At 33.7% G+C, this 11,347-nt stretch overlaps 2 protein-coding genes across 2 annotated transcripts; both read right to left on the reverse strand.

Moving 5' to 3' along the window:
* Nucleotides 1–1,235: 1,235 nt before the first annotated feature.
* On the reverse strand, nt 1,236–3,530 carry LOC105645116 (DEAD-box ATP-dependent RNA helicase 39). Its single transcript, XM_012230628.4, has 5 exons — nt 2,892–3,530; nt 2,485–2,574; nt 2,135–2,317; nt 1,805–1,945; nt 1,236–1,699 (listed from the first exon to the last, which is right to left on the reverse strand). Exons 1-5 carry the CDS (start codon nt 3,387–3,389, stop codon nt 1,529–1,531), a joined length of 1,083 nt encoding a protein of 360 aa, XP_012086018.1. The 5' UTR covers nt 3,390–3,530; the 3' UTR covers nt 1,236–1,528.
* A 316-nt stretch (nt 3,531–3,846) lies between these two features.
* Nucleotides 3,847–6,078, reverse strand: LOC105645115 (basic helix-loop-helix (bHLH) DNA-binding superfamily protein). The gene has a single exon (XM_012230627.4). It carries the CDS (start codon nt 5,608–5,610, stop codon nt 4,102–4,104), a length of 1,509 nt encoding a protein of 502 aa, XP_012086017.1. The 5' UTR covers nt 5,611–6,078; the 3' UTR covers nt 3,847–4,101.
* Between the last annotated feature and the right edge of the window lie 5,269 nt (nt 6,079–11,347).

Raw genomic sequence — 11,347 nt, forward strand, 5'->3', positions numbered from 1 at the left:
TCTAGAAGAAGTTAGTTAGCTAAGTCAGTTACATGTTAAATCCTAGCTGGCAATATTGATAGTGTGCAATTGTAGATGTTAAACAACTTCTTGTTTTAAAAGCGGTTACCAAAACTAGCTAGCGTAGCTTAATATATTCTTGCACAAATTGTTTTTCACATAAATGAGAATATCTTTTAGATTTTTTCATTCTTTTAGTTCTTAGATATTTTCTGTTAAGTGCCTCAGGATACGGTGGATTAATGCACTAAAGGCCTATTAGTTTGAGAAAGAAGGAGATGAGAATAGAGTTCAAGAGGGAAAAAAGAATTAAATGAGAGGGACATGAGAGAAATTAAAGAAATTAAGAGAATAAAAGAGAATGGAAAATAGAGTAAATGTTTAACACATTTGAGTTAATTGTATTGACTCAAATTGTATTGATTCGTTTACAACAAGGTCACCGCTTTTTATTGGAATACTAATAGCGCATTACAAGAAAAGTGAATACTCTAGAATATTTATAGTACTACAACAAACTATACAAAAAGTCTAAATTACCCTAAACATGTACAACATTTACAGATTTGAATACATAACCAAGTATCCCTCTTGGCACAATTTTGCTTATAATGAATTTTATTTCCATGCTGCCATTTCGGACCACTTATTTGAGCCTAGTTTTTGGACTAACTTCAATAATAATAATAATAATAATAATAATAATAACCTAATTATCAAAAGCTTGCCTTATAAACATTAATCGTGTAGGATTCCAATAATTTTAATAATAATAATAATAATAATAATAATAATAATAATAATAAATCTTTGAGCAACCATATCTATTAACTACTACTCAATTTTCATTGCTATGGACATTTATCGTTTTCAAGTTGCTTGTTGATGTAAGACCTAAGCACCATTAGAATGTTGAGAGAAAAAAAAAAAAAAAAAAAAAAAAAAAAAAAACACCCCTTAGAAAAAGCTATGCCTGAAGATCAACACGGTAAGTTACCATTTTGCAGACACAATTGTAAGTGCAGCAACTCAATATTACAGTATGGTTCTAATTTTTTTATTTATTAATAATCAGCATATGGATGTTGACCTACCGGAAAGTTCTTACATAGAAATGCACTTATTAGCCATTGAATTTAAATTACGTCAATAATAATTATACTTATCCGAATACAAATTATATCCAACAACTAAATGAGTCGTTCTTATGTAAAGATATTTAGCTCATCCCAAAATTTTAAATCCATACTCAAATGAAACGTGCAATATAACTATAATATAACAGAAGTGTCAAGTAGTAATCATTATCATATACACTAACTATATAATATTTAATCCCTCTACAAAAGTCAGAAACGAAACTGTCACTTACCACAGGGACTGCCTCCTAAAACAGATTCGAAGTGTTGGAGAAGACCTCATCAACTATACAAAAACCATTGAGCCTTAAAACATCAGTTCATGATAGCACCAAGAAATGATTCTAGCTATGTAATTTTCTCAATCAAACTAATGCAAGTGACCAAGTTCATGATCCTGATGTAAAGAAGTCAATGGCCTCGGCCATTTTCTTCTTGAGAGCATCCGGGAACTCAATAATTTCAAAAGCCTCCATCTGGTCCATCTCAAGCAGCATTGCTGCGAGTTTTCCAGCATTATCATGCTCAATACGCTCCATAATAACACTTTTTCCTAGTATCTGTTGAGCAAGCAGAACACTTCAGAACCAGCAGCCCAACAATTTAAAATACACAGAAATAAACCAGCACAATGGAAATCTGCTAAGTTATAGTGCAAGCACTACCTTCGACATTGTAGAAGTAACTAAAATAATTTGAAGTCCTTGGCAGTTTGATTCTGATATATGATTCTTCAACAATTTTATGATCTTGCTGATTTCAGGACCAAAGCCATGATCAAAAATTGCATCTGCCTCATCCAATACCTGTCATTAAACGTCAGCTGTCACTTAAACTGACAAATGAGCAGTTTATGCAAACCTTTCCTTTCAAACACTAAAATAAAAGCAACTATCTTTCATAAACTAGAAAAACTGATCAAATTTTAGTGATTGGTAAAATGACAATATTTATTGATCTTAGAATAAAAAACAGAAAATGAATAGGATCCTAACCAAGTATTTGATGTTATCAGTTACAATGCTTTCCTCTATCTGCTGCAAAACCTCACTAGGTGTTCCTATTAACATTCCGATTGGGGCATTTAAGAGCTCCTCTAGATATGACTGGTCAGAACTACTTTCCCTTGCGGATTTTAGCCGTGCAAAATCGCTGATCAACTTAGCCACACGAAATCCCTTCGCATCAATCAAAATCAATGGTCAATTTGAAAGGCATTCTAATTTCTGTTCTCAAAATAATTATGGATAGAATTACAGATATATTAATAGATTAAGCTGCAATGATATTTTCAAACCTAATAACTATGTCAAGAAACTACATAGGAAAGGGGGGTGACAAAGACCTCGTCAGATAGCTCCTCTGTTGTGCACAACACAACAGCCCTAGGATGTTTAGGCTTCATGCTTGAAAATACCTCATCTTGTATTAATAGCTGCAAGACAGTAACAAATGAAAATCCATGTTACTTTGTTCAACCGCTTTGTGAGCATATATTAGTATGGGATTTTTGTTTTTCTCCCTCTCCACATACAAAAACTATCATATCAATGAGATAACAGAATAAAATACAAAACTAAGGCAATCATGAAAGCCACTTCAAATAAGCATATTTTCAATCACCTGGCATGCAAAACTCATGGAAAGAGTAAATAAAATAAAATCAGAAAACAACCAACAGAATTATATCCAAAAATATCATGACAGAAGTGATTGCATAATTGTCTAAGAAACCAGCATTCAAAATATTACCTGAACAAGAGGGAATAAATATGCCAAAGTCCTACCAGACCCGGAATCAGAACTCAAAACCACACTCTTCCCTTCCAAAATAGCAGGAATCCCAACACACTGAATTTCACTTGGAACCCAAATATCCATCTCCGCAGCAGCCATTGCCACTTCCTCTTTCAAACCCAACTCTTCAAAACTTGACACCTCCTTTGGTGCTCCACCATTCCCCTGGTCATTTTTGCTTCCCACTTCATTAACATTCACATTTGTCGTTTCTTGTTGTTGGGTTGTCGTTTTTAAAGAACCCTGGAGCTTTCTTTGCCTAAATTTTTCCAGAATAAACGAATCTTTATTGGATTTCGTTGGACCCTTGTGCTTTACTGTTGAGTTTATTGTGGTTTTCGTGCTGAGAGGCCTTAATATTGAAAGATGTTTGACGAGTACTATTGATGGGTTGCTTTGAGAGATGAGTTTGGAAAGATAGATATTGAGGAGCGATTTGCTTGTTCTTTTCATGGCTTCTTGGCGGCAGGCGGTTTACGTTTCTTGCCTTTCGCGCTTTGAATCAATCCAGAATAAAAGCATGTCTAAAGTAGGCGTTTGAGCAGTTGAGTTGGGTTGGTGCCATGGAATGTACGGGCCTTGTCCCTTGATGTTATTGTAGGGCTTGGATGCCTTATTAATAAAAATTATATTAATATCTTCAAAAGATAAAATCAAAATTATTGTTAACCTTTTATTATTTCATATTTAAGTATTTATAACCAAAAGAAAAATCTAAACCTCTGCAATATCTTTAGTTTTTATCAAATTTTAATTTCAATTAGTGATTTGAGCAAAGTTAAAATAATTAAAATTAAAAAAAAAAAATACATGAACACCCTATAGGAAAATGACAATTTTACTTTGCAGTTGCAATTGATTTTGCAACTGTTTAAGATTATAGGACAGTACTTTAAAGGACATGTCCAACTTTCAAAAATAAATCTTGTTACATAAACTCTAATTGGTACATGGAATTTCATCCAAATAAACCTTAAACAAATATTACAAACAGGAATTACACACACTTGGCATGAGAAGTTACATAACACAACAAAAAGTTAAAAGAGTACAGATACCATCAATGGCTGGTTAGTCACAAGCAAACATGATTCCCTCTTTGCCTCCTCAAAATGAGATAAACAGATTGGACTGAGATTATACACACAGCTATGGTACACTGAAATCATTTAGAGAGGGCTGCCTCCAGTTTCTCCTTCAACTGCTCAGCAGCACCACTTTGAGTCCGGATAGAAAATGTGTGAACAATCTTATCATTCTCTGTCATAGACACGTTACATTCTTGTGCTGAAATTTGATGTTCTCGAAAAGTTTCTAGTATGCTAGAAATCGGGTGAGCATCCAAAGGACAACTGAACCTCACAACTGCATCATCCTGCCTTGTATGAAAATCAATTTCAGGTGGCTTTTGCATATTGTTTGTCATCTCCTTTTCAGTTTCCAAAACCCTAATCTTCATCTGCAGATCAGTGATATAGGTAATAGCATCGCCAAGAAGAGAGGCCTTGTCCATCTTAGAGATATTGGGAACAACAGCTCTCAATGCATAAAATCTCTGATTGAGCTTCTCCCTCCTTTGTCGTTCTGCTTCCACATGATTTAGAGGTTCTTCCCTCCCATTGGCTGGCTTTCTCCCTCTTTTCCTTGGCTTCCGCTCATCTGGCTGAGGTGACAAATCATCCTTAGGCTGCTCTATACCAGTAGCCGTTGATTCATTATTGAAACCAGAAACATTCATTTGGTTCAGATGTGGAAACAGTTTCCCTTCATTACTGTTGCTTGTGCATCCATTAGAAGTACTTCCATAAGCTGGATTAGTGCCTATTGCTTCAGCATAAGATTCTGAAGTGAAAATCAAGTCATCTTCAACTTTTGGTGAGAAATTAATAGTAATTGATTGAGATTTTGACCCACCCAGACTTAGTTCACGGCCAAAAATTTTCGGACATGCCTTTGCCTGTACAACATTTGAAACCCCAAAGATGGTCTTTGTCATTTCAATAATATTATGCTCTTCAGGAACTGATTTAACAGAACCAAGTTCCACAACTCCAGACTTAGCAGGTAAAAACACTACCGTTTGGAGTCCAGCTGATCTTGCTAAAACTGATCTCAATTGATAATGCTCTAGACAACTAATTACATCCGAAGCCCAGATTGGTCTACCAGACTTATAAGAATCTGCAGGAAAAGACGCTGAATCACATCGAAATGTAAAATACATTGAAGTGAGATAAAACATTTCCAAATCAGAAACCCAATCCACTTTAGCTGCATAGTTATCACTAGCCGACAAATTAAAGCATGAGTGCAGCTTTCGAAGCACACGCTTCTTCACTTCCTCCCTCTTCTCAACTCCCTCTAATTTAACATCCCCTATAGAATTCTCTTTTCCAGCTCCACCACCATCCGAACTCCGAAAAACCCCATCACCCCAAGTCAAGATAGACTCGCCAGATTTCAAGCTGGACACACACCAAAAAATTGCATAATTCCAATTTGAATTATCAACAACCTGTCTCAACCCCTGCTGCAAGCCCAAATTACACGTTGGAGAAACCAAATCTGCCAATACATTATTAGAGGCCAAAGAGGAAAAGTATTCACAAGCCTCAGCACCTATTACTGATTCCACCATAGTCTTTTCTTCACTCACCCAAAATTTCTCACCCATGACTCCACTTGTACAGTTAATTCACACATACAAAACCCAAATCCCTAAAAACAGCAAGTGTACAGAAAAAATGAATCCTTGCACTTGAATTTCAAATAACCCAGAAATCTAATCACCTCCATTTCATCAAACTTTCCAAAATCCAAAATCAGATTCAACAAATACTCAATTCTCAAATTCACAGCCTTCAACAAATTCAACAAAACCAAATAATTTTAACACAAGTATTTTGCAAACCCAATATCATTTTTGTCTACTCCATGTGAGGAAGTGATACGATTGAGCTATTTACGCGAACTTGTCATGTAAATATAAGCACAGTCTAAGACACTTGAGTTAAAAAGCAGCAATGAGAAGGCTTACCAAAGATTACGGAACTTGAAATTTGAAAACTTGAGCTTCAAAATTCTTCAAATTAAGATACTGGTAAAATTTCAAGGGTTTGCGGATTAGATCTGGATTCTAGGGCCTGCTGTTCCGTTTATTTAGCGTCGCCTGTCTATGTGGACGGATGGTCCCACCTGCCCACTTGAAATTAGTTTTGTCACGTTCCGACCACTTTGGGCTACAAAAGGGTGAAACCAATTACACGGTTTACGTTGTGCTCCTTCCTGCACAAAAAATAAAATAAAATTCTTGATTTACGATAATTTTTGTTCGAATTCGGATTGAAAAACATTCGTGAATTAGTACTTAGTTTTTCAGTTCCATTCAAATATACTAATTAAAATTATTATTTTCAAAATTTAATTATATAATTTTTAGATATTATTTTCATCATACTACTTGCTCCTTATGTTAAGATTAAGTGCTGTAATAGATACAAAATTGAGACTTTTTTGACTATAATCAATTGACTAAATATTAATTTACTGTTTTAGACACTTTCACATGATAGGTAATTAATATGTTTTTTTTTTCAGAATCAAAAAGTGTTAAGCCTCTTTAGATTTTTTTTTTTTTTTTTTTTTTTTTTTTTTTTTTTTTTTTTTTTTTTTTTTTTTTTTTTTTTTGTAGAATGAGGAGGTGTTAAACCCCTCCATGTTGTAGAGTGTAAAATATATGTATCCAACAAATGCGTTTTTTGGTTCTTCAATAAAATGTACTTTTCAGTGATTAAATTTGTATTCTCATCCTTAATTACAAGCATCATGTGTGCTTATCAACTCGATTAACACGTTATTGGTATTAAATAAATATTTATAAAAAAATAAAGAAAACAATTAAGTATTATAATTTATACCTGGTGATTTACAGGTGACTATAGATGTAGACAACAGATTATAATGACAACTAAAAGTGAAACAACAAGCTGAAACACCTTGAAGAGGGTACCTGCAGACACTCTAATGCTTAAATAGTTCAGGATATGGAGAGTTATTAGTTCAATTGTGATTGATCAGTGCACATTTGATGTACATTAGGTCATTTTAGATTGTGATTATGAATATTGGTAATTAGTGATTGACTAACTTTCTGGCATAGTCCATATCATATATGGAGTAGCACTTGTCGAGGAGTTCAGGCTAATGCTAAATTTCAATTGCTTGATAGCTCAAACTGGGGCTGAGCTACAAATTTATTTTAATGATTTGGATTTCGGCGCAACTAACGTGGTAATGTTGATTACTATTGGTAACAGATATCCCCTTAAGTATCGAACCTTTGGGTTCAATCTACTGTGTTGTTCTGCATGTTTCAATTGAGACTCTAGTTGGGCTAAGAATTGTAGATTCTTTGGCTTAACTCTTTTTAATGAGCAACAATGTCTCATTTACTATATTTATCTTGACTTCAAGTTATTTTCTCAAATTGCTTAATTAAATTGCTAAGACATGCTAATATTGTTAAGACTTATGATACTTTTACAAAGATACTTTTGTAGAGTAAAATTCACTAAACTATAATGCTATTTTTATTCTTCAAATTTATGTTAAACTAAGTTGTCTACTAAACTGAGCTAGTTAGACTTTGTCTATTCAAGTATTTCTCCCCATATGAGTGCAAATCTTTAGGTTTATGCAAGGCTCCATAACAATATTTTGCCCAAAAAAGGTGCTAATATATATGTCTCAAGGCATATTCTAATTATTGCAATGTCCCGAATTTAGGTTATAATTTATGTCATAATCAAGTCATGATCAATATCGCTCGAGAGGGATTTAGTATTTTAATTACTTCTAGAATGATATTATTCATAATTATTATTTATGTGTTTAATTTAGACTCTATATATTTAGTCTTGATTAGTTTAATTTAAGTTATGATTTATGCAAAATGATTATTTTATTATTTAGTGAATATGGTCATAAGGATAAAATTGAAATTTCACAAGTGTAAAGATTGATTTTATTGAAAAATATATGTAAGATATGTGATGTTAAGTCTAATCAGTAAGACTTGTAATTTAGATTTAATTGTGGTCATTAGATGAGAAAAAGCTAGAATGAATTATAGCCATTCATTTGAAAACTTAATGGTTTAGTTGACTAGTCAAAGATTCCTTGATTGGAATTTATCAAAATGCCCCTAACTATTCTAAAATGTATCAAAGTGCCCTTAATGAGTTTTCAGACCCTTTTCTCACCACAAACCTATTTTTCTCTCATGAACAGAAGGTTGGCTAAACACTTTAAGGCCCTCTGTCTCTCATTTTTCTTCTCAAATCTCACCATAAATTCTTGATTAAAGATTGTTCTAAGAGTTTCACCTCTCATCTCACTAAGTAATTTACATCTAAACTTTGGATTTTCAAGTTTTTAGTAAGTCTTCACATTTGGGTATTTTCTCATCTTTTGCATTTTGCTTTTGATTTTTAGAAATTGGTTTAGGATATTGGTTAAGTATCGTTAGAAGATGTTCTATTTTAGCATATCATGCATTATAATATATGATTTCGATTTTCCTCTTTTATTTTGGTAGAGATATTTAGCTAAATCTAAGGGGAAAAGATGGTGAAAACTTAGATTTGTGCTTTTGGAACTTGATAAATAAGGTTTATGCATCAAATTTCAAGTTCCTCTTTCTAATTTCATGTTTGTGAATTCTAGGGTTTTTACCTCCTTTTTCATTTAAAGTGAAATTTAGTTGATTTGTTTGAAATTAATGATTGATTTATGTTAATCTATGATGGAATTAAGGAAAGCATGATTTATAATTAAAACATTTAATTGTGCATTTTGAAGAAGAGGCCAAACCTCCTAGGCCCTATTTGGGGATTTTTGAGTTTTGGTTTTATGGTTTTGAGATTTTAATGTTAATATATACTGAATATGGACTAATTAGTGTAATGGAAATGAATTAGTGCAATGAATGATGAATTTGTCCATTCGGTCGAACCCTCATTGGCTATAGATGTGGATTTGGTGGCTTTTTTTTTTTGTTATTGTGATATTAATATAAATGATCAATGGATATGGATTATTTAGTATGAAAGAGACATACTCGGCTGATTATTTACCAAGAACACGGGTCTTCACATGTATGGGGCCTGATGCCAGCCCAGTGCCGGAAGGTCAAGGAAGTTGGGGACCTGATGATAGGGGAACTGACGTGAATTGAAAATACCTAAAATGTGAATTTGCCTTGATTGGCTAAACCTTGACTATTGACACGGAAGGACTTGTGACTTGATCATGGACTAAAGACTTAATTTAGAACCTTTTAAATGAAATATTAAGTGATTACAAAGACTAGTTAATGAATAATTGGAAATCAATAGAACTAAGAGCTTAATGAGACTTTGTATGATAAGTTGGTTGAATTACATGGACTTAAACATTTAGCACCTAATTAGCACCTTTTAATTGTGGTGATATGTGAATTTTAAGTTATAATATGGACTTGAATATGAAAATGAGATTTTCTAGGTCCATGACCTAACATAGGCCGAATCAGGCTAATGATAAGTTTCGGTTGATTGTTGATTAGGAATATTTGTAATTAGTGATTGACTGACTTTCTGGCAAGTCCATATCATTTGTGGAGTAGCACTTATTAACCAACAATAATCTCTACTGGAATACTCTCATGGTCTTTGACACATCACCATTAAAAGTTGACACTGAAATATTGTTGGTTATAAGAACTTTTGTCTTCCCAAGAGCTAAGAGAGTTTTGAATGGCATTATGTTCAACACTAATCCATAATCCATAAGAACTCTTGAAGTAGGCTAACCATTGATATGTGCAGTGATATATAATGGTCTAATTTGTTAAGTCGCTTCTCAAGTACTACCGTTGACTCCATTGTATATATTTGACTCTTGATTTACTAGATCTTCCTTGAATACACATTTCTCCCTTGGAAACTCCAAAATTCTAGTGGCAAAACCATTTTCTTGTAACTGCACAACCAAAGGCAAAGGCACCCCTTAACTGACAAATTACCTTATAAAAGATCCTTCTCCATAGAGCTTCCTTGGGACTTTATGTGACCATCTGTGGCTTTTGGTTTGAACTTATTTCTTAATTCCACTGTTAAAATTGGCTAGAGCTGGCTTTTACTAATTTTCCAAAGTTCTTTTCCTCCATAACCTCCTTTTTTGGGTTCGAGTTAGAGGTTGAGGGAGGGAACTTCGGATGTCACACCACCATCCACGTCTTGCTAGCCTCAACAGGTAGGGGAAGAATAAATGTTAGTTTGTTCTTTTGAAACTTTGGCTTAAATTTAGCAACTCTCGCCTTTATAAGAAAGCGGTCAATATAAGACCAACTCCCCCTGAAATTTTCTGCTGCTAGTATTGCTGCAACTCTTTGGGTGTCTTTGAGAACTTAGAATAGATCTGCAACTTCTTTAACTGCTCAATAATACTACTTACATATACTTCAACAACATTGATGGATGCCACAAGTAGGAAAGGATCATCATCTATCAACATTTGTTCTTTGTTAGGGAACCTCAAGACTCCCTTGTTGATGTGATCTTCTGGAGGATTCTTGTGTTGACGCGTGTTTTTATGGCCCCGCCTAATCCAATGATGATACGAGGATGTGGAATGAATGGGTTAAGGTTATCTAGAAGTCTTTGATCCAAGGATTTAAATTAAATTGATTTTAAGTGACTGACTGGGTCAGAGCTGCGTCACGCAGTTATGAAGGTGCGTGATGGCACTATGGTTGCGTCACGTAGCTCTAATGAAACTCAGATTTGCATGTCGTCGTCCAGAAGGATGACATGCTGTTTTTATGCTAAACGACACATAGTTGTGGCACAACAGGCGAGCTGCGTCACGCGTCTAACTAGTTCCATCACGCAGCTATGCTCTGTTGCCCTACTTCTATAAATAGATCTTTTTCTCACGTTTGAAAGGACTTTTGGACGATTTTTAGAAAACCCTAAAACGTATTGTGCGACCACATTTTCCTCTAGAAGCTCTTTTGAGTTCGTTTGAAGGAAAATCGCCATTAAATATCAATTTTTAGGTGAATTAAATCATAAAAAAGAGAGAAAATCAAGAGAGAAAAGAGTAAATATTTAAATCCTTTGTGATGAAACTTCTGGATCGCCTTAACCATCGTCCGTTAAGCTGTTTACAATCCTCAATCTGAGGATTAGGTAATCCCCTTACACTTTTTGTGTTTTTATTCATTGATTATTTATTTTGATATTGTTTTAGTAGTTTAATTTTAATTGAATTGTTATTTTAGTAGTTTAATCTTAGTCAAATTGTATTCTATTCATTTTTAGTCATTCGAGGTTGTCCTAAAATATATTTAAATAAAAAAACACTTTAAA

The sequence above is a fragment of the Jatropha curcas genome, chromosome 9 (genome assembly GCF_041381405.1).
Source record: "Jatropha curcas cultivar XTBG-Jc1 chromosome 9, XTBG_Jcur_1.0, whole genome shotgun sequence".
Lineage (NCBI taxonomy): Eukaryota > Viridiplantae > Streptophyta > Magnoliopsida > Malpighiales > Euphorbiaceae > Jatropha > Jatropha curcas.